The sequence below is a fragment of the Aquarana catesbeiana genome, linkage group LG04, assembly GCF_042186555.1.
Source record: "Aquarana catesbeiana isolate 2022-GZ linkage group LG04, ASM4218655v1, whole genome shotgun sequence".
Taxonomy (NCBI): Eukaryota; Metazoa; Chordata; class Amphibia; order Anura; family Ranidae; genus Aquarana; species Aquarana catesbeiana.
The window spans coordinates 521,318,412-521,340,231 of NC_133327.1; the positions used below are offsets into that span (position 1 = coordinate 521,318,412).

The following is a 21,820-nucleotide window of genomic DNA, read 5'->3' on the forward strand; positions in this document are numbered from 1 at the left end:
AGAAAACTAATGCAACACCAAGCACTGGTAAGCTGTAAAATATCTAATTTTTTGTGAGGAAACCTGTAATGAAAGAAGTATGCAGTCTGCTTTTGCTGAAAACCCTTAAAAATATGGTAGATATCTTTCTTAACATCAACACAGTCTGCATTACAGCCCTATAACAATTGTTCATCTAGTCAGAGTGAAATTGGAACACATAATACATATTGTGGGTCAGTTACTCAATGTATTAAAACTGTTAAATCAGCACAAGACCAGGCAATTAGCATTCTCAGAAGGAAGATAGCAATGGCAGCCTACATACCTTTAGGTTTCCCTAATGTAGCTGGATAGGAAGGGTAAAATCTCGGTCATTGCTGCAGCTGCAGTGATGACCGAGATATCAGTTTTTTTAGCTGGTGATTCTGAAGCTGGCAAAAGTAAATCTAAGCAGCTAAAGAGCCACTAGATTATTTTTACAGGCGGTGGAAGGGGGTACCACCCTTCTGCCCCTGCCGTCTGGTGGCATCCAGCTCTGGGTACACAGTGAGAGGAACTGATGTTCCTCCCACTGTGTGACGGCAGAAACCAGAAATGATGAGGATCAGTGAAGCAGCCAATCAGACCGGTCTGTGTCTGGTTGGAGGCCAGAGCAGGGATCTAAATGTTTGACTTAAAGTAGCCACCTTTTGCAAACATAACAGCTGAACATTCTCGTAATGTTCTTTCTACAACAGAAATCAAATATTGCTTGGAAAGTTCTTCCCAGCAGTGTTGTAGGAGTTCCCACAAATGTGTTGCACTTGCTTTTGCTTTTACCCTTCTGTCCAGTTCATCCCAAACCAGCTCGATGGGTTTTAAGTCTGGAGACTAAGGTAGTTCTGACACAGCCTGGAGGTATGTTTTGGGTCATTATCTTGCTGTAGGATAAACCCCTGACCAACTATACTTATTCCAGTGGGTATTGCATGGTGCTGAAAAATGCTGTGGTAGTAGTTTTGGTCCAGGGTGCTACTCTGTGTGAGGAAACATCCTTTTGCCTATTCAACGGCGTACAAAAACCCAGCATGATGAACTGAGGGTCTCAGATTTTGATTCATCAGTCCATAAGACCTTCTTCCAGTCTTCAGTAGTCCATTAGTGGAGCTTCATGGCCCAGGCAAGCATAAATAAATTTGAATTTTCTTTTTGCATGTTAGGATACTTTAAGTAAATCCTCATTAAATTTATCAAGTGAACATTCTCAACTTCTCCAAGTGATTCTAAAGATAGATTATCTATAAGATAGATAAAGGCTAGATATTTTAGGGTTGATTTACTAAAATTGGGGAGTGCAAAATCTGGTGCAGCTCTGCATAGAAACCAGCTTGCAGATTTTATTGTCAAGGCTTAACTGAACACGCTTAAGTCAGAAGCTTATTGGCTACCATGCACAGCTGAACCGGAGTTTTCCCTCTCCAGTTTTAATAAATCCCCCCCTTTGTATCTTAATGCATTCCCTGCATTAAGGTAAAAAAAATGTCCAGTAATAGTATTTCCCCCTCATCCCCCTAAATACTTACCTGAATCCTCACTCGATCCAGAGGTGTACCCATCTGTAGTGCTTCTCTCCTGAGATCTCTCAGTAAAGAGTACCTGTTAATGCACATGTTATCACAAGGGATGTTGTTCAACACTTGTGTTAGCAATAAAGATCATAAAAAAATGTAGAAACATTGTAAAAAAATATATTAATAATAAAATTAAAAAAAAAGTGGTAAAGCACACATATCTAGGTCGTGGACACATATGTAAACGATGATCGCAGCTAGGGATGAGCCGAACACCCCCCCCCCCCCCCCTTCGGTTCGCACCAGAACTTGCGAAAAGGCAAAAAATTTGTTCGAACACGCGAACACGTTAAAGTCTATGGAACATGAACATGAAAAATCAAAAGTGCTAATTTTAAAGGCTTCTATGCATGGTATTGTCTTAAAAAGTGTTTGGGGACCTGGGTCCTGCCCCAGGGGACATGTATCAATCCCAAAAAATGTTTTAAAAACTGAAGTTTTTTCAGGAGCAGTGATTTTAATAATGCTTAAAGTGAAACAATAAAAGTGTAATATTCCTTTAAATTTCGTACCTGTGGGGTGTCTATAGTATGCCTGTAAAGGGGCGCATGTTTCCTGTATCCCCTGGGGCAGGACCCGGGTCCTCAAACACTTTTTATGACAATACCATGCATATAAGCCTTTAAAATTAGCACTTTTGATTTCTCCCATAGACTTTTAAAGGGTGTTCCTCTACAAGTTTTGCCATTAAAAGACCACTTTATCAGGAGGATGTAAGGTAAATAACATGTTTAAGGTACAGTATATAAGGAATGGTGATAATTAGGTTGCAAGGGCAGCATAAGAAAATGACATATTTCAGACAGACATATGTCAAGAAACATAGTTTTGATAACGTTTAGTATAGCGGGTATAACAAGGGCCAAAGCACAGGTGCTTACCTAGGAGTCCAAAGCCAGGGGCACACTCAAACCACCACAGGATGCCCCCACAGCGGATATGTGGGATTTACGCAGGGGGGTGTGGGAAGGCAGTGAAGCACCAGGGGAAAAAGGGGGTAGGGGAAAGGAAAGGGGGAAGGGGAGAAGGTGGGGGGAGGGAAGGGGGGGAGGGAAGGGGAGGAAGGGGAAGAAAAAATAAAAAGGGGAAGGAAAGCCAGGGAAAGGGGGAGGGGGAGAGGAAACCAGGGGAGAGGGGAGGGGAAGGGGAAAGAAAGAAGAGGGGAGGAAACCAGACCAGGGTAGATTTATAGTTCAGTGAGTGTGTAGTTAAATATGCCTACCTGGACAGTACCAGGTAGGCTTATTTAACTACATACTCACTGAACTATGAATCTACCCTGGCTTGGTTTCCTCCCCTCTTCTTTCTTTTCCCTTCCCCTCCCCTCTCTCCCCTCCCCTGGTTTCTTCTCCCCCTTCCCTTTTCCCTGGTTTTCTTTCCCCTCTTTCTTTTTCCTTCCCGCTCCCCCCTCCCCCCCTCTTTTCACTTTCTCCCCTCCCCCCTTTTTGGTTCCCCCCTTTTTCCCCTTGTGTTTCGCTGCCCCCCCTCCCCCCAAGGCCTCTGACCCACTGAGTTATGTGCCTGCTATAATATATATCTTCATATATGTTTTACCCAGATATAGTTTTTACCCGCATACATCCCCCATATCCGCCATGGGGGGATCCTGTGGTGGTTTGAGTGTGCTCCTGGCTTTGGACTCCTAGGTAAGCGCCTGTGCTTTCGCCTTTGTTATACCTGCTATACTAAACGTTATGTAAACTATTCAAAAAAGGAAAAGCAAATTTGGGACTTTAAATGAGGCTGGCACCAAAGGGATGCTCGCCTCCATCCCGGTCATTGGTTAAAAAGAAAAAGAGAGGTGGGACTTTAAATGAAGCACACAGCAGCACAAACGCAGGTCAAGTGACCAAAATTCATTTATTTGATATAATCCATGGTATGTGAAAAACATTTTGGGCATCCAACCTCTAAAATGCTGTGGGCATCAAGCCTCTATATAATAAACCATGGATTATTGTACATAAAATACACATAAATTACACAATAAGTCATGATCCATTGTCACACAGAAAGCAAAGATAACAATCAATATGCATGTGTACATTTGTTACTGTAATTAGACCCAAAAAGAGCCATGAAAATTAGGACAAAAAATGTAAATAGTAAAAGAGACTTAATGCCATGACAGATACTTATGGAGGTAATTGGAATTATTGAAATCTTGGTATTCCATGATAAGGGAAGATTGGTAATAAAGCTCTCCATGTTTCGCGGTATAGCAACCGCTCATCAGGAGCATACGTCATGGGATGATTCTAAAAAATATTTTTATTAAAAAAAAAGAAAAAAAAATATACAGTAAATAAGCATAAAATGAAAAAAAAGGTTTTGTATAAGAATGGTTTGGTTGTATAAAATTAATTAAAGGTTGTGCGTCCAAACTCACATCTACATCAGTGATCCAGTGAAACAGCATCCAGAATCGCAGAGAGCTGCAAAGCAACGCCGCCGGACGCCAGGGTGATCTGCAGGAATGAGAACAACCACCATAGGCAAAACAATAGCTGGTTGGTGCAATGAGTGTAGGATGCGGACCTCCATGTGGGAAACCTAGATGAAACAAAGTGTAGTGATATGTGTTGATGTGTGAGTGTGAGAAAATGTAAAAAAGAGTGATGTGGTGACAAATGTGGAAATAAGGAGAGAGGGTGGGATTAGGAAGGCGTGAAAAAAGAGAGAAAAAACAAAGAAAGAAATGAGGCCAAGAAAGAACAGAAACAATAAAGACTGATGAAAAAGAAAAAATAGGGAAAAGGGGATAATACCTGATGTGCACAAAGTGGACAATTCCATACATGTAAGTGTGATGCTGAACAGGAAGGAAGGTAAAGTGTGTGAAGCCCAGCCTGGGCGATGCCTATATTTATGTAAACTATGTTTCTTGACATATGTCTGTCTGAAATATGTCATTTTCTTATGCTGCCCTTGCAACTCGATTATCATCATTCCTTATATACTGTACCTTAAACATGTTATTTACCTTATAGATTTATCCCGTTGGTGAAGCGATCCCTTGATCGCGAAACTTATATCGGATTATATAGTCTGTGAGGAACTGCCAAATACCTGAACCCAACTTGAAGTCTACAAGTATATTTATACTGTATCGACTTTTCTTTTGTTTTTATGTATTGATTCTTCGCAATCATGTCTGTGTTTTATATGTGTAGCGGTATGTTCACCACTTGGTTACTAGCAATCCGTCAATCACCCTGCTGCCAGACCCCCATCTATCAGTGAAGACAATGGACAGTCATTTGCACAGTTTTGTTACGTTTATTGCAGGATACAACTTGGATTGGGGAAAGGATGAAATGAGATGCCCATAGCATTTAGCACATTATTAGAAGTTATTCAGTGGCCTTTCCTTCCTTTGAGTAACTTTTCTGTAGACTGTTGCTTCTTCTTTCCTTGTACAAATCATTTACTGCAAAACCACTGCCATTCTATTTCTTCACTTCCATTGGGACAAGAAAGAATTGCTCTAATTAATTCCTCCTTGCAGACCATAATGGTATTGTCCATTCGAATCAAAGAGCCAGAAGCATACACAGCCTCTCCCCGATGGCCCAGAGAATCAGACAGCCACATAGTCTTTTGGAAGGTATTGTGCTAACCAGGCCAGAAATAACTCAGTACCTCCACACGACGGCCTGACATGTGGTAATGGGCGGACTACTGCTTTTAGCCAGTCCATGACTATCAATGCTGCATTCCCCGGCCACAGCATTCTGCACTGACCCTTCTTTAAGAAGATAATAGTTCTGTGTCCCCGGTCACAGAACGCTGCTCTACTCTCCTCCACTTGACTGCTACTTCCTCCATTCTGATCTTCTCCAGCATGCAAATCCTGTGTTCCCCGGTCACAGCAGCTTGATACTCCTTGGAGATGAAGATCTCATCTAGGACTCCCTCCTAGCGGTTCCTCCATCCCTCCTCAGCGCTAAACGCTCAGCGCTAAACGCTCAGCGCATCCCCACGTGGGGGGGACACCCGGAACAGCAATTCAATACTCCATTCTTTCTGTTCCTACTTTCCAGAACTCCTCCCTGGCAGCATGTGACCTCAGCTTATATGGGAGGCCTGCCCCCTGCCAACACCAAAGGGTAATTGGTCAGAGCTCCTCTCATGAGCTGCCTGCCACTCAAACATCAGCTCCAACCCCTCTTCCAGAGCAATCTTTCTGAAAGCAGGTGAGGCACCTCTGAGTCAGAGTACAGGTGGCCACACCCACCACTACACTAAACACTCCCAGTCCCAAATCAAAACAACCAGGCGCAGCCTAAAGCACAGGCTTGGCTAAATTTACCTGCACTTGGGCCCTGAGCTAAAGAAATACTATTCTAGCACCTACCTTCAGGTAGAGGGTGCTACATATGTAAAATAAATAAAATTTTTTCCTATTCAAAGTGTATTGTGCTTATCGGTACCGAGATAGTCCATTCTTCTTTCCACTGTGGGAAACAGCCTTGGCAACTGATCCTACTTCCTTTTTACATACAATACTCGGATGATGGTACCTAATCTTTGTTTATTATTTCCCGCTTTGGGACTCTAATTTTGATTCAAATTTACCACTTTTAGGTACTGTAGCTAGTCGTCATTCCATGGGCTTAGCAATTTTAAAGCGTGACATGTTTAGTATCTATTTACTCTGTGTAACATTATATTTTACTAAACAATTGGGGTATTGTATTGTGTTTGTGTAAATTAAAATTCATCAAAGTATATTTTTTGATAAACCACTGCCCAAATATATGCAATATAAAAAATTGCAACAACCATCGTTTTTTCTCCAGGGCGTTTGATTTCAGAAAATATATCATGTTTGGGGGTTCCAGGTAATTATCTAGTAAAAAAAAAAAAAAAATCTGTGTGGTCAGCATGAGTCTGATCATTCAACTGAGGAAAAAAACACTGAAAATACAGTTTGGTATTTGTACATTTCTACATAACATGTTAGAGAGCTTTGAAGGGGATGAAAAAGGTGATATGCCTGGGAACAGTTGAGTGTAAGAAGATAATCTTGATAATTATTGATGTCAAAAACAGCATTAAGTTACTGCTTGATAATGGAATAAGGTACAGGTGCACTTGTAAAGCATGGAACGGTTATGTAATATTAATCCTTTTGTTATGTATTTTTATCAAATTTAGAGAGTACTGTCTCTAGTCAAAACATATGTTTTTAGTTTTGGTTAGATTTTAGAAAAGGTTGTAAGTTTTTATCGCCCTTTGTATCCTTCTTGGGAACATTTCACATCCATTTTCCAGTCCTGCACATCAGAAAGAAACACCTCCAATATAGCTACACCACTAATATCGCAATTTTGTTCACAAGTAGATAATTATAAAAATAAGAATGTCGAATAAACCCTAATGCTAAAACATTTATAAAAGACGCAATGGAGTTGATTTATTAAAAACAAATGGGCTATTTACTCATATTTACTACAACCTCCTATCCCCATCCTCTCTACAGCATCTTAATTCTTGTAGTAAACACCTGCATGTAATCTTTGTTTCTAGTATATTCGACAGATTCTCATTAAAAATACTCTGATACAGGTGGGCAACTTTTAGACTGCTGTATCATCTGCAATCTCGTAATTCTTACAGAGAGTTTGTTAGAAATTTGCCAGCAGTAAGAACAGAGACAACCTTAAAAAAAAAACTACTGGCCAATGTCTATCTGCCGGTTAAAGCAGGTATTACCATGTGATGACAAAGTATGTGTTTTTTTTTGCATTGGTGCATGTTCCCCATAGCAGTGCCCAGTTCCTTATTATTGTTTTTTTATTACAGTAGTTTGCCTGTCTGCCCTAAAAATGTCCAGAACTTACTAACAAGATTCACCTCTAGTAGACGTCATTGGGATTCACTGCTAGACCTGATGACTACACAGGAAGTAAGGAAAATCTTACCAACAGAGACCCCAACAACAACAATCTGAAAAAGCTTTTAACCCTTCTCTATTCTACTTAAAAATGCTTTCTTTTACAGAGACCACATGTCCCCAATGGCTCCACAAAGGGTAATACAAATATCAAATATTTTAGTATTTTGATGTTGTTATTCCATTGACTTTAGGAACTAACTGGGTAGTCCAAATACTACATGAAGTTGTGAGCATGATTAAAAATCAAGAAGTAGTCCTAGACCAACCAATGATTGAATTTGGAAATCCACAGATGTTAGAGGTTGGTATAAACTGATGATAAATGTAATTATTTAAATGTAGTTAGACAGATGTACTGTAGAAAATAGTTGGAGGAGGTGTACCTAAAATATATATTTTTCCTATTAATTGGTTACATAAGAGATCTTTAATTTCTGCAACTGCTATTTTTGCCTGTTCAGTTTAAGAATTTAAAGCGTATCTATCGTCTTTTTTTTATTTATCTATCGTCTTTTTTTTATTTTGGATAGAGTGGGGAAAGTTAGAATCCCTGTCAGGATTTTATTACTGTCTGCATTTCTACTGGGGAGATTCACGCTTTTTATTTGCCCTGGTGCCAAAATAAAGAATCAAGGTGACGGAGAATTTTTGGAATTTTGAATTGTCACTAGACCAGGAATAGAAAAGTAAAATCTTCCAATAAAGACACTTATTCTTGTGACAGCTATCTAAAAGAGAGGATTTGTCTTGCTTCAGGGAGATCTTTCTGGAGAGAATGTAAAGAAAATCCTCCCCAGTAGGACACAGACAGAAAATGTATCACGGGTAACAAGGGTTTTATTTTAAACTTTACCTACTATGTTCAAAAAAAAAAGAAAGATTAATGTTAAGGCATACAGAAACATATTTGTGAGGAAGTCATAATGAGACTTAATGAACCCTTATTTTATTCTATTATTATCCATACTATAAGGATAAGTAGCTTCTTAATAATTTAAATGTATTAGAACTAAAATGATTTCATTATTTATTGATTAATTATTATTATTATATAGAAAGGTATCCACACAAATCTACAGTAAAGAGTGGGTACCTTGCAATGGGTTGTTACCTTCTAAATTAAATGTAATGCCCAATTCTGGGAAAAGTAAGGCTCCTTTTACACTGATGCGGTGCGATTTGACCGAACCATGGGAGTTTGCACACAGGAGTTTTAGTGCACTTTTGGAAAGTACACCAAAACCACAGGACATAATAGAACTCTATAGGAAAATGTAGCTAACCCTCATGAAACCTGCAGGTACACTGCACTACAACCATGGTGCAGTCAGGCTGCATCTACACTGCAAAGGTTAGATGTTCATTTAGTCTTGGGCAGCCTTCATTAAGTGGTTGACCATGGTTCCGGACAAGGACCGAGTGAGGCTCCAGTCTGGACCGTAAGCCCACCAGTGTTCAGCCAGATCCCCGCTGCACAACAGTCATTGGTTGCTTAGACCACCAGTGTCCTAGTAGCCAATGATGCCACATTCGTGCCCGGCCCCCTGCAGCAATGCCTCTCTGCCCAGCTCCCGCCCCTTGCAGCAAGCGTCTCGGCTCATGTCCTACCCCTTGCTTCTTCTCTCAGCTCCCTCCCCCTGCCTGCCTGGCTATAGCAACATATGCGTTGATGGGTCACAACTGATCTATAACAATACTCTGAGGGGGAAACCTGATGTAAAGGGGCACTCTGATAGGCACACCTGATGTAAAAGGAACACTCTGATGGGGACATCTGATGTAAGGGGGTACTCTGATGGGGACCCCTGATGTAATGGGGCACTCTGATGGGCACACCTGATAGGAGTACTCTGAGATTAGGACCTTGGCTGGAAGAAAATTTTAGTGACAAGACATATAATTCAATACTCCTGGTCTAGCAGATGATAAAAGCACTTTTACTAACCTGATCCTGTGCCCCCCTGGGAAACAGTGCTCCCTACACTTAGGTACTGGACTGTCTGTCCAATACAGGGCTATGGTTCTGCATCAATCTTGATGACATCAGAGGAATCTGACTGTGAGTGCAGAGGAAAATAGACTGGGGGGACTGGTCTGGAAGTGGAAGAGCCTGCAGGAGAGAAGGATCCAATAAATAAAACTGTTTTACACAACTAAACAGAAACATGCAGGTAACCCTTGCAGTGCAGGAGCAGAGTTCACAGAGTTTTTTTTGTAACAGAAGAAACTTTATTAGGACAATTACAGCATTACAGTACATAGTAATATGGACAATCATTACAGTACAAGTATATAGATCAGAATTTGGTAGCAAGTGAAATACCAGCTGCAAGATGTGGTTCTACACAGATCATTTAATAGATTTCCAGTAGTCCTTCACATGCAAACTAAGAACAAGCCAAACTTAAATCTTTAGTATAGCGTCACAAGCTAAAATTCAGTATAACATACAGTATCTCAAATCTTTGAGTGAGGAGTAGCACACGAGGGGGGTGGGGGTGAAAGAGGTAGGGTAGGAAAGTAGGAAGGTGAGAAGGGGGGCATGGGGGGGGAGGCAAAGTAGGATAAGGGACACCCAGACCACTGGTATTAAGAGTAGGATAATAGTGGGGATACGGTCAAAGGGAGAGAGAGGGTATGTAGAAGAAAGGAGAAGATTGGACTCCACTCCATTAAAAATTTGGGAACGCCACTTATGCATCAAAAGTAAGACTTCTATCATCTACCCATGTTGACCAGATCTTGTCAAACTTCTTTGGGCAGTTGTGCCCCATGTAAGTGAGTCTTTTAAGAGGAAGCACTGCATTAATCATGGATCTCCACGATGCCACTGTCGGGGGATCTGCTAACTTCCATTTAGAGAGAATTGTTTTCCTGGCATAATAAACCATATAGAATATAAACAATTTTTGGTGCACGAAAGCCAGGAGATTATCAGTTACACCCAACAAGAGAATTAAAGGGTCAAGTGTAATTTTAACCGCATCTAGGGTGTTTATGTCAGCGACCTCGCCTTCCAGAAATGGTATATAGAGGATAGTGGCCTATCAATATTATGAGCCGTTAAAGTTTTCCCACCGAGTGAGAATTCAGGGCAACCAAATCGGGAAACTGCACCTGTACTTCATGCCTTAGAACCTGAAGAGCATCCAGGAGGGTAATTGAAATTGACGCTTCATCTCATCAAAGGTTAAGAGATGACACGCAGGCATAATATGATGTAGGGTCCTGACGCTGTGCCTCACCCAGACCTGCAGATCTGGGAATGATCTGAAATGGGGTAGAGTTGGATTACCCCATAGTGGGGTATGAGAAGAGATAGTATGGGCCTCTCTTAATGCCTTAGTCACTTGTCTCCAGACAAAATTGGTGGTCTTCATAGGGGGGAGTAATATTAGGATTAGATCAGGGCCCCCTATAGACAAGATTACTGAGCTCCGAATAGGAACCCAACAAAGCCGTCTCCAGGTTAACCGTCAGGTTGGATTGGACTTGTTTAAACCACCACCAAACAGTTACCAAGACCGCCGCCCAGTAATATCTCTTAAAACAAGGCAGGGCCAAACCTGCCTCAGTCAAAGGTAACTGTAAAGTAATTTTGGCTATCCTAGGGACATTACTTGCCCAGAAAAAATATAGGATGACTTGGTCCAGTTTCCGGAAAAAAGCACCAGGCGCTATTACAGGTATATGTCAAAAGATATATAGTAATTTGGGAGGATAGGGCATCTTGACCAGATTCACCTTACTGACCAATGTAAGAGGCAGAGACTTCCAGATCACGCATTTCTGTATAAATTGATTTAAAATAGGGTATATATTGTCAGAGTTTACAGAGTTTAGCCTCATCTAGGCCATGAATGTACAGGTGATCATGCTATTAGTAAATAATTATTCAGGCTATACAATACCACAATGCAGAATATAATACATGTACAACAGTACAGTCCATAGCAATCAATTGCTACATGCAAACTGCACTAATCCATGGCAACAGATTATTAATTTACTGTAGTCATAGTAGTTAAGAAGAATTTTGATGAGTTTCAATGTTACATAGTTACATAGTAGGTGAGGTTGAAAAAAGACACAAGTCCATCAAGTCCAACCTATGTGTGTGATTATTTGTCAGTATTACATTGTATATCCCTGTATGTTGTGGTCGTTCAGGTGCTTATCTAATAGTTTTTGAAACCAACGATGCTTCACGGTGAAACCACCGCCTGTGGAAGGGAATTCAATTCCACATTCTTGACGCTCTTACAGTAAAGAACCCTCTATGCAGTTTAAGGTTAAACCTCTTTTCTTCTAATTTTAATGAGTGGCCACGTGTCTTAACCTCCCTTCCACTGAAAAGTTTTATCCCTATTGTGGGGTCCCCAGTATGGTATTTGTAAATGGAAATCATATCCCCTCTCAAGCGTCTCTTCTCCAGAGAGAAAAGGTTCAGTTTTCGTAACCTTTCTTAATAACTAATATCCTCCAGTCCCTTTATTAGCTTTGTTGTCCTTCTCTGTAATCGCTCCATTTCCAGTACATCCTTCTGAGGACTGGTGCCCAGAACTGGACAATCAGACCAGAGTCTTGTAGAGTGGGAGAATTATTGCTTTATCTCTTGAGTTAATCTCCTTTTTAATGCATGCCAATATTCTGTTTGCTTTGTTAGCAGCAGCTTGGCATTGCATGCCATTGCTGTGCCTATCATCTACTAGAACCCCCAGGTCCTTTTCCATCCTTGATTCCCCCAGAATTTCTGCATCCTAGTGAGTAGATTGCATTTATATTTTTGCCACCAAAATGCACTATTTTACATCTTTCCACATTGAATGTCATTTGCCATGTAGTTGCCCACCCCATTAATTTGTTCAGATCTTCTTACAAGGTTTCCACATCCTGCTGAGAAGTTATTGCCCTGCTTATCTTAGTATTGTCTGCAAATACAGAGATTGAACTGCTTACCCCATCCTCCAGGTCGTTTATGGACAAATTAAATAGGATTGGTCCTAGCACAGAACCCTGGGTGTTACAGTAGTTAAGATGAATGCTAATGTAGTGTATTTCCATGTAGTATGGCAGTTTGGACAAGGTCAGTGGACTTTATGCTGCTTTAATGAACAATCCTTTACATTTGTAAACCAGAATATTTCAGATTACACCTAAAATATTTACTTTTTATTATCTTGTTAGAGACTTAAAGAGCGACCTTCACCGAGGATCATGTCGTCACATTTGATTTTTGAAGTGATACCAAAGTCTTTCATTGAAAAGAAAACTAAAGTACGTGCTATTTTTCGTGATTAGCTGCTTCCAAATTTCATGAAGTAAGGCACAGTACATTCATTTCACTTAAATACAACTGTACTGGACTGCTTGACTAATAGTGCCTTGAAAAAGTATTCATACCCCTTTAAATGTTCCACATTTTGTCATGTTACAACCAAAAACGTAAATGTATTTTATTGGAATTGTATGTGGAAAGACAAAGACAAAGTGGTACATAATTGTGAACAGGAAGGAAAATAAATGGTTTCAAAATTTTTTACAAATATCTGAAAAGTGTGGCATGCATTTGTATTCAGCCCCCTAAGTCAATAATTTGTAGAACCACCTTTCGCTGCAATTACAGCTGCAAGTCTTTTTTGGGTATGTCTCTATCAGCGTTGCACATGTAGAGAGTGACATTTTTGCCCATTTTTCTTTGCAAAATAGCTCAAGCTCAGTTAGATTGGATGGAGAGTCTGTGAGCAGCAATTTTCATATCTTGCCACAAAATATCAATTGGATTTAGAATTGCCCAGTCAAACTCCAGACCTAACACATGAATATGCTTTGATCTAAACAATTTAATTGTAGTTCTGGTTTTATGTTTAGGGTCGTTGTCCTGCTGGAAGGTGAACCTCCACCCCAGTCTCAAGTCTTTTGCAGACTCTAACCAGTTTTCGTCTAAGATTGCCCTGGCTCCATCCATCTTCCCATCAACTCTAACCAGCTTCCCTGTCCCTGCTGAAGAAAAGCATCCCTACAACATGATGCTGCCACCACCATGTTTAACAGTGGGGATAGTGTGTTGAGGGTGATGTGCAGTGTTAGTTTCCCTTCACACACAGCGTTTTGCTTTTAGGCCAAAAAGTAAAATTTTGGTCTTATCTGACCAAAGCACCTTCTTCCACATGTTTGCTGTGTCCCCCACATGGCTTCTCACAAACTGCAAACGGGAATTTTTATGGCTTTCTTTCAATGATAGCTTTCTCCTTGCCACACTTCCATAAAGGTCATATTTGTGGAGTGCACAATTAATATTTGTCCTGTCTACAGATTCTCCCACCTGAGCTATGGATCTCTACAGCTCCTCCAGAGTTACCGTGGGCCTCTTGGTTGCTTCTCTCTAATGCTCTCCTTGCCTGGCCTGTCAGTTTAGGTGGATGGCCATGTCTTGGTAGGTTTGCAATTGTGCCATACTCTTTCCATTTTTCAGATGATGAATTGAACAGTGCTCCATGAGATGTTCAAAGCTTGGGATATTTCTTTCTAACCTAACCCTGCTTTAAACTTCTCCACAACTTTATCCCTGACCTGTCTGGTGTATTCCTTGGCCTTCATGATGCTTTTTGCTAATTAGGGTTCTCTACATCTGAGGGCTTCATAGAACAGCTGTATTTGTACTGAAATTAAATTACACACCGGTGGACTCTATTTACTAATTAGGTGGCTTCAGAAGGCAATTGATTCCAGTTTAGTTAAGGGCATTAGAGTAAAGGGGGCTGAATACAAAAGCACATCACCTTTTTCAGATATTTATTTGTGAAAACATTTTGAAAACCATTTATTGTTTTCCTTCCACTTCACAATTATGTGTCACGTTGTGTTGGTATATCACATAAAATCCCAATAAAATACATTTACAAAATGTGGAAAATTTCAAGGGGTGTGAATACTTTTTCAAGGCACTGTACAGGATACCTCATTTTTACTAGTACAGAAGTGGCATGTATGTACAAAGTACAGTGTTCCATAAAAAAGATATTTAATTTTACTATATTCATCAAATAGTTTCTGATTTTCTGCTCTGGGGTATAATTAGCTAATTGTTGTTGTTGTGTTTCTTCTGGCCATACTAGCCCCTGTTCCCTTAAAAGTAGAAGGCAACTCAAAACCTAAAAACTAAACATGGGGCTAGGTTCACATATCTCCGGCCGTGGTTCCCAGCATGGGGTCCGGTGCGTCCCTGTTCACTGGTTCAGGTGCGATTCAAGTCTGAATTTTTGCCTGAATTTGAACCTGAACCGGACCAAAAGACGCACAAGACCATTTTGCAATCCGGGCTGCGGCTGCCCCAGACCTGTGTGAACTGGCTCCATTGAGAGCCGGTCACACTCGCCTGTCGTGCAAATTGGATGTGGGGAAACCCGCATTCAATTTGCATATATAAGTACCTTAAATAATATATATAAGTTTATATTTGCTATATAAGTACCTTAAATAATAATAAATAATAATATATGTGAACTCAGCCTGAATCTACTCCCACCTCCATTCTAAGACTATTCTACTCTGTAAAAGGGAAAATGCCCATGCTTACCTATTCTGAAGTCTCTCTGGTCCTATCACATGATCTCTTCAGCACCAGCTTCAGAGAAGAGGACAGATCACTGACAATGGCTGCAGAGCCTGGTTGATGACATCACCCAATGGCTTACTTTGAGGCTGTCTCTCCACTACACTGAAGCCAGTGCTGGAAGTAAGTATAGACATCTTTCCTTTTACAGGGTTTATAGAATAGGCTTAAAATGTGAGTGGGAGTGGATTTAAGCTTAGTTAGGTTTTTGTTTTGCGTTCCATTTTAAGGCAAGCAAGCCTTAAAGTACTTGGTTGCTGTCAGGTCTTAGTACATACTCTTATGGTTCCTGGGCACATGACATTGAACCTCTGCAACATTAACAGAAAGGGGTACCTGTAGTCTGGAGACAGGTTGGGCCTGGGCATATAGCACTACTGGAAAGTCCAAACTCAAGGCAGACTGCGGGCAAGCATAATCTAGCACACAGTACTAAGGTCAGGGCTGGCAGTGGGTAGGCATAATCCAGAAGATAGTTCTGAGGTCAGGGCAGGTGGCATAAGCATAGACCAGTATAGAGTCCAAGGTCAAGGCAGGTGGCAATCTAAAAGTACAGATAATAATGCGAGCATTACAGTCCTCACAGTGTGGGTGCTGTCCTCGTTGCCTAGCAACAAGGACATGAGTGCTGCCAAGAGTGGCTAAGCTATGGTGATCTAAAAACACTCATAATATGGGCATTATAAGAATTCAGAACGGTTGCAAATTATAAGCTGCTAGAAGTCATCATTTGTTTTCAGCGCACTTGAGACTTGGGGGAGCATGGAATCTATCATCTAAAGCCCATTGACACTAATCAAGTAAAAGCAGGTGAGTTAATGACAATATACCAGGTAAAGTGGATCCATAGGGGGTAAATTTAATGTGATTTCTGAACAGTAGACAACATATAATACATAATTGACATTTTTTTATTTACTGTTTGGGCTGTGAAAGCTGAATATTCTAAAGCTAAAGATTTTTTGCCATTACTGACTGAGGAAAGGTTTGTGGTAATGATAAAATACAAGACAATTTACGTTATTTCTTTTTTTTCTACAGATATTGATGGTTATTCGCAACCCAAAAGATGCAGCCATCTCCTTTTTCAACTTTTATAAAAGCATGCCTGCACTTCCCACTTATGAATCTTGGAACTTATTTTTCAAGGACTTCATCCATGGGAATGGTAATTTATTAGTCTTAACATATTTAAAATTCCTTTTTTAATAAAAAAATAGAAATAAAAGTAAAGGCAAATCACCTTTTTTTTTCAAAATCAGTGGAAATTGAAACTGAATTTAGTTATCGTAAATGTGTAACAACTAACAGAGAGATGCTGGTCGTACTCAGGGAAATGGTGAAAACTTAGGTCCTCTTTTAAGTTTAGTCTTTTACAATGGGAACTCTTTTATTTCTTGGTAATAGTAAATATAAGAAATATAATAATGTACAGCTTCAGTACAATACATTTAGAAAATGAAGTCCTGCTTGATCACTTCAGGCTGGCCCCTTCTGTAGGTATAGCTATGTAAAACATTAAAAATAAGTGCCTATGAAATGGATCAGACCAATCGTCTGGTGAGTATCTGTCCCCGTCCTGATTAGGTCTATGTAATTTGGGGCATGCACAAGAAGAACCACACTGAAACCGTGCTCAGACACGTAAAACTAGACATGTGCATTCGTTTTCGTCCGAATGCATTTTCGTCCGAATTTCAGGTATTTTCATTATCGTTTTAACAAACGATAACGAAAGTGCAGAATACGAAAACCGAAAGATCCGACATAAACAAATGCTTTATTTTCGTTTTTGTTGCAACAACAGTTCGATATAGATAGGAGATTCGACATGACGCTGACAATAACAATCTGTGTCTATCGAACCTGTGGTCCAATGTGCCTAACCTTAACTCTATTAGTCCAAGATTATTCTACATAGAGAGAAAAGATTCGACATAGAGAGAAAAGATTCGACATAGAGAGAAAAGTTCGCTGCTGGAATTGGGAGGGGGAAGTAAAATAAAAATAATGATGATGATGAATGTTATTGGCCGTTTGTAACCAAAGAGGAGGGGCAGTAAAATAGCTAGAACTAAGTACACACATACATCCAACTTACTTTCACTTACGATTTGCTAGCAGAGAGAGACACACACACTGAATCATTTCAGAAGTCAGTCAATCTCAGCTGGTCCATTTGTCAGAACCTGAATTATTTAGCAATTAAGCATAAGCACAGCAGCAGAACAATAGTGAAGCAAGCTACAGTCCAACTTAACCTTTTCATAATAATCTGCTGCTATTGTATTAGTGTTGTGAACTTGATAGTGATACTAGTGTTGCTAGTGTTGTGATAGCCTCAGAGGCTTCCCATGTTGTGGGGGGGGATTTATTACTATAGATTCTACATTATAATGCCATATCAATATCTGACACAATGTTGGATGCCGCGCCCGCCATTGCACTTGGAGATTGAGAAACGAATGTGAAAGTTGGCTGACTGTTGGAGTAGAGTAGATCGTTCAACATGAACAACGAAGATTCGACAAAGCAACGAAAAACATACAAACGTCGAATCTTTGGCTTATGGTGTCTGTCGAAAGTTCTAAGAAGATTCGACGGAGCAGCTAAACTGTACATCGCTGCAATCGTACATTTCCGGTCAAATGCATCTGCCCATAGGCTATAGAAAAATTCTAATGTTGGTTGACTAGTAAAATAATTAATAAATATAATTATTACTAGTCATACAACATTAGAATTCTACTACAGCTAGCTTGTAGGCGGAAAATTCGACCGGAAATGTACACGTACAGTTTAGCTGCTCTGTCGAATCTTCTTTGAACATTCGACAGACACCATAAGCCTTCAATGACAGATTCAACCTTAATTAATTTGGATTTTCGGATGAATGCAATTTTTAACGAAAAATGAAATAAATAAAACGAATTTCGGGAGTAACTAAATAACTTTATTTTTCGGACGAAAACGAAATTCCGAAACAAAATATTTCAGTGTGCACATGTCTACGTGATACTTCCTTTATTGTTCCTGGATGCATGGGGTTTTATAGGTGAGCGACTAGTGCTGTGAAGGAGTGCATCATTAGCATAGCATTATCTAGATACTTGTAGCTTCTGAATGGTCATGTCCATGTAAGTTGAACTTCCTCCAGGATCTAGGTGTCATCATCTTGGGTGTAGTCCTGGATGGAGGCGCCATCTTAGTTACACATTCTTCACTCGATGGGAAGGGTGCTGCTAGTGGGCATTTTGAGCAAGAAATAAGAAAGCACTTTTATATGCAAAAATATAGACTTTTGTAGTATAAAAAAGAATGGAATAGAAAAAGGGCATTTAATCTGATCCATCACAACTACTGTATACAGTTTAAAATCCAGTAATACACCATTTCACCCTGCTCTGCACATGCTCAGCTACCCTCTATTTTTAGGCACTGTGCCGAATTTCTGATTTACTGCTGTTCAGGTGCTCTGGGCTTCAGCAAAATGGCAGCATCTAGCAAGAAGAAACAGTAACAATGCTGGAGCACACACTAATTATGGTAGCATAAATATTAAGGTAAAATGTATGTTCCTTGTTAAACAACATTATTTTTATTAAGTTGTTATGGTTAAAGTTCCACTTTATGATTTTATCTTGTGTGTCTCACAAGTTTTTCTATGCATTTTAGTGTGTTATGGATCCTATTTTGATTATATAGTTGAATGGAACAAACACGTTGATGATAAAAAAGTGATGGCAGTTACATTTGAAGATATGAAAATTGTAAGTTCAGTTTTTACACATTTGTTTTTTTGGTCTGGAGCAAATTGGATCATTCTTTATTGTTTGTTTTGGCTCCCACTGGATCAACTGTGGGTATAGGATTGTGCATATGGAGGTTTTTGATTGTGTATTTTATTTCTCTGTGTGTTGAACTGTATGGACTTGTGTCTTTTTTTCAACCAGATTAACTTTGTAACTATGTTCTCTCAAACCAATGCACTTCCTCACAACGAATTCACTTCCTTGTGTAAATGTAATCATTGTTTGGGATGCAGGGATTAATGTACTAAAAGCATATAGGCCAATCACTTTGCAAAGGAATTTTCGCTTAGCTTAGTGAATAAGACAAAGCTCTACTGATTTTCATCATACAATCAGGTGCAAGCAAACATATTTTTTTTCCTTGCTTGTCATAGGGTATTCTTTGCAAAATAAATTTTCACTAAGCTAAGGGAAAATACACTTTGATAATGAGCAACCTATTTGCCTTAGGTAAATTAGCTTCACTGTCTCTACCATGCTTTGTGCAGGACTGTGTGTATTAACTTTATGTTTAAAAAAGAGAAAAAATAATATTTAATGTTGTATTTTTACTTTTAGCTCATGACAATCCTGAAATCCCTTCTGGGGATTGAAAGCAGTCAACCTATGCCTACATTTGACAATGGAAAATTAATGGCTTATCCCTGCATAGTTATAAGCCACACATTTTTCTCCCTACAAAAAAGCTAAAAACTTGTCTTGCATACACACGGTACACAATTGTTGGCCAACAATCACAAACATAGTGACGTACTACATGTTTTTTCAGCTCTTTAGTGCCACCCTTTCTGCTAATTTTGTGTTAGTAGAAGTTTGATGAGTGTTATTTTGCGCTTTTCATGTCGCACTTTTCATTTTACGCTTTTCATTTAGCGCTTTTCATTTCTGAACGGCTGTTCGTCAACCAGACGTTGCGGAATCAGAGGAGATAACGTGTTATTTATTATTGGCCTTGGAGTTATTGCTTTGACATTATTTTTTTGGTTGAATATAGATTTGAATTGGTATATTTTCTATATTTTTGGATGCATAGAATGCACTTTTTGGTTAAGTTCTATTGGCAGATAGCAAGTCTAATTTTATTTGTTTTGTTTTTTTTAATGCACAATAAAAAAATTGTGTAGAATAATCCTTGGCTATGTGTTTTACTTCAAATGACAGTTCGGAAGTTGGCAGTTACATTTAAAACCACTTGCCGACCGTCGCACGCCGATGTAGTCCCTTTTTTGAGGATGGATATTGTTGTTATAGCAACAGCTAGCTGCCATAACCCCGGTATCCCCGTTTTCGGCCGGCTACAAGATAAAAGTGGGCTCTGCTGCGTATTCGCTGCGAGATCACTTTTATCGGTGGCGGGAGAGGGCCCCCCTCCCGCCGCGATCCGGTGCACTCCACCGCTTACCGGAGCCGTCGGCAGCGGCGGAGGCAATCGCGTTCGTTCCCTAGCTGTGCATGGAGATGAGTGAGGGGAAGATGACCCCCACCCGTCTCCATGACACTGCAGGGCGGAAGCGACGTCATAACGTCACTTCCGCCCATACGTCTTAAAGCCACATTTTTTCAATGTCATTTTTTCAAATGACTTTTTTTTTTTATTGCATTTAAGTCCAAATATGAGATCTGAGGACTTTTTGACCCCAGATCTCATATTTAAGAGGACCTGTCATGCTTTTTTCTATTACAATTCCTTGTAATAGAAATAAAAGTGACTCAAATATTTAAAAAAAAAAAAACAGTGTAAAAATAAATAAAATCAAATAAAATAAATAAGAAAAAAAATTTTTTAAACGCCCCATCCCGACGAGCTCGCGCGCAGAAGCGAACGCATACGTGAGTAGCCCCCGCATATGAAAACGGTGGTCAAACCACACATGTGAGGTATCACCGCGATCGTTAGAGTGAGAGCAATAATTCTAGCCCTAGACCTCCTCTGTAACGCAAAACATGCAACCTGTTGAATTTTTTAAACGTCACCTGAGGGTAAAAGTTTGAAGCCATTCCACGAGCGTGCGCAATTTTGAAGCATGACATATTGGGTATCAATTTACTCGGTGTAACATTATCTTTTACAATAGAAAAAAGAATTGGGTTAACTTTACTGTTGTCTAATTTTTTTTCCAAAAAAAGTGCGCTTGTAAGACCGCTGCGCAAATACGGTGTGAAAAAAAGTATTGCAATGACTGCCATTTTATTCTCTAGGGTGTTAGAAAAAAAACCAATATATAAATTTGGGGGTTCTAAGTAATTTTCTAGCAAAAAAAAACTGTTTTAAACATGTAAACACCTAAATTCCAAACGAGGCTGGTCTTTAAAGTGGAGTTCCACCCAAAAATGGAACTTCCACTTTTTGCAATCCTCCCCCCCTCCGGTGTCACATTTGGCACCTTTCAGGGGGGAGGAGTGAGCAGATACCTGTCTAATACAGGTATTTGCTCCCACTTCCTGGCATAGCTCACCGCGGCGCTTGCGGAGACCTATGCCACTTCTGGAGCCTACCCCGTCCTCCCCCGCTGTATTCTGTGAGACACAGAACACAGCAGGGACCTGAGAGGACGCGCAGCGCGACTCGCGCATGCGCAGTAGGGAACCAGGAAGTGAAGTCGCACAGCTTCACTTCCTTATTCCCTTACCGAGGATGGCGGCGGCAGCAGCCGAGAACCGCAGGACGGATCGGCTTTGGCTGCTGACACCGCGGGCTCCCTGGACAGGTAAGTGTCCATATATTAAAAGTCAGCAGCTGCAGTATTTGTAGCTGCTGGCTTTTAATTTTTTTTTTTCAGCGGACCTCCACTTTAAGTGGATAAAAAAATACTAAATGTAAAATTGACAAGGGACACCAACATAGTTGTATCTTTGATCTTAAAAACTACTAGATAATGGTGTTGTGGTAACTTGCCCA

At 40.0% G+C, this 21,820-nt stretch overlaps 1 protein-coding gene across 2 annotated transcripts in view; it reads left to right on the forward strand.

Moving 5' to 3' along the window:
- The window catches only part of LOC141140514 (sulfotransferase 6B1-like), a 42,249-nt gene that overhangs the window by 14,264 nt on the left and 6,165 nt on the right, over nucleotides 1-21,820 (forward strand). The window contains exons 2-5 of one of the 2 annotated variants that reach the window (XM_073627793.1): nucleotides 7,686-7,795; nucleotides 12,682-12,771; nucleotides 16,151-16,277; nucleotides 18,785-18,879. In XM_073627793.1, coding sequence (XP_073483894.1) covers nucleotides 7,686-7,795; nucleotides 12,682-12,771; nucleotides 16,151-16,277; nucleotides 18,785-18,879 — 422 coding nt within the window. The remainder of the gene's footprint in view (nucleotides 1-7,685; nucleotides 7,796-12,681; nucleotides 12,772-16,150; nucleotides 16,278-18,784; nucleotides 18,880-21,820) is intronic. The other variant, XM_073627794.1, reaches the window with a different exon arrangement.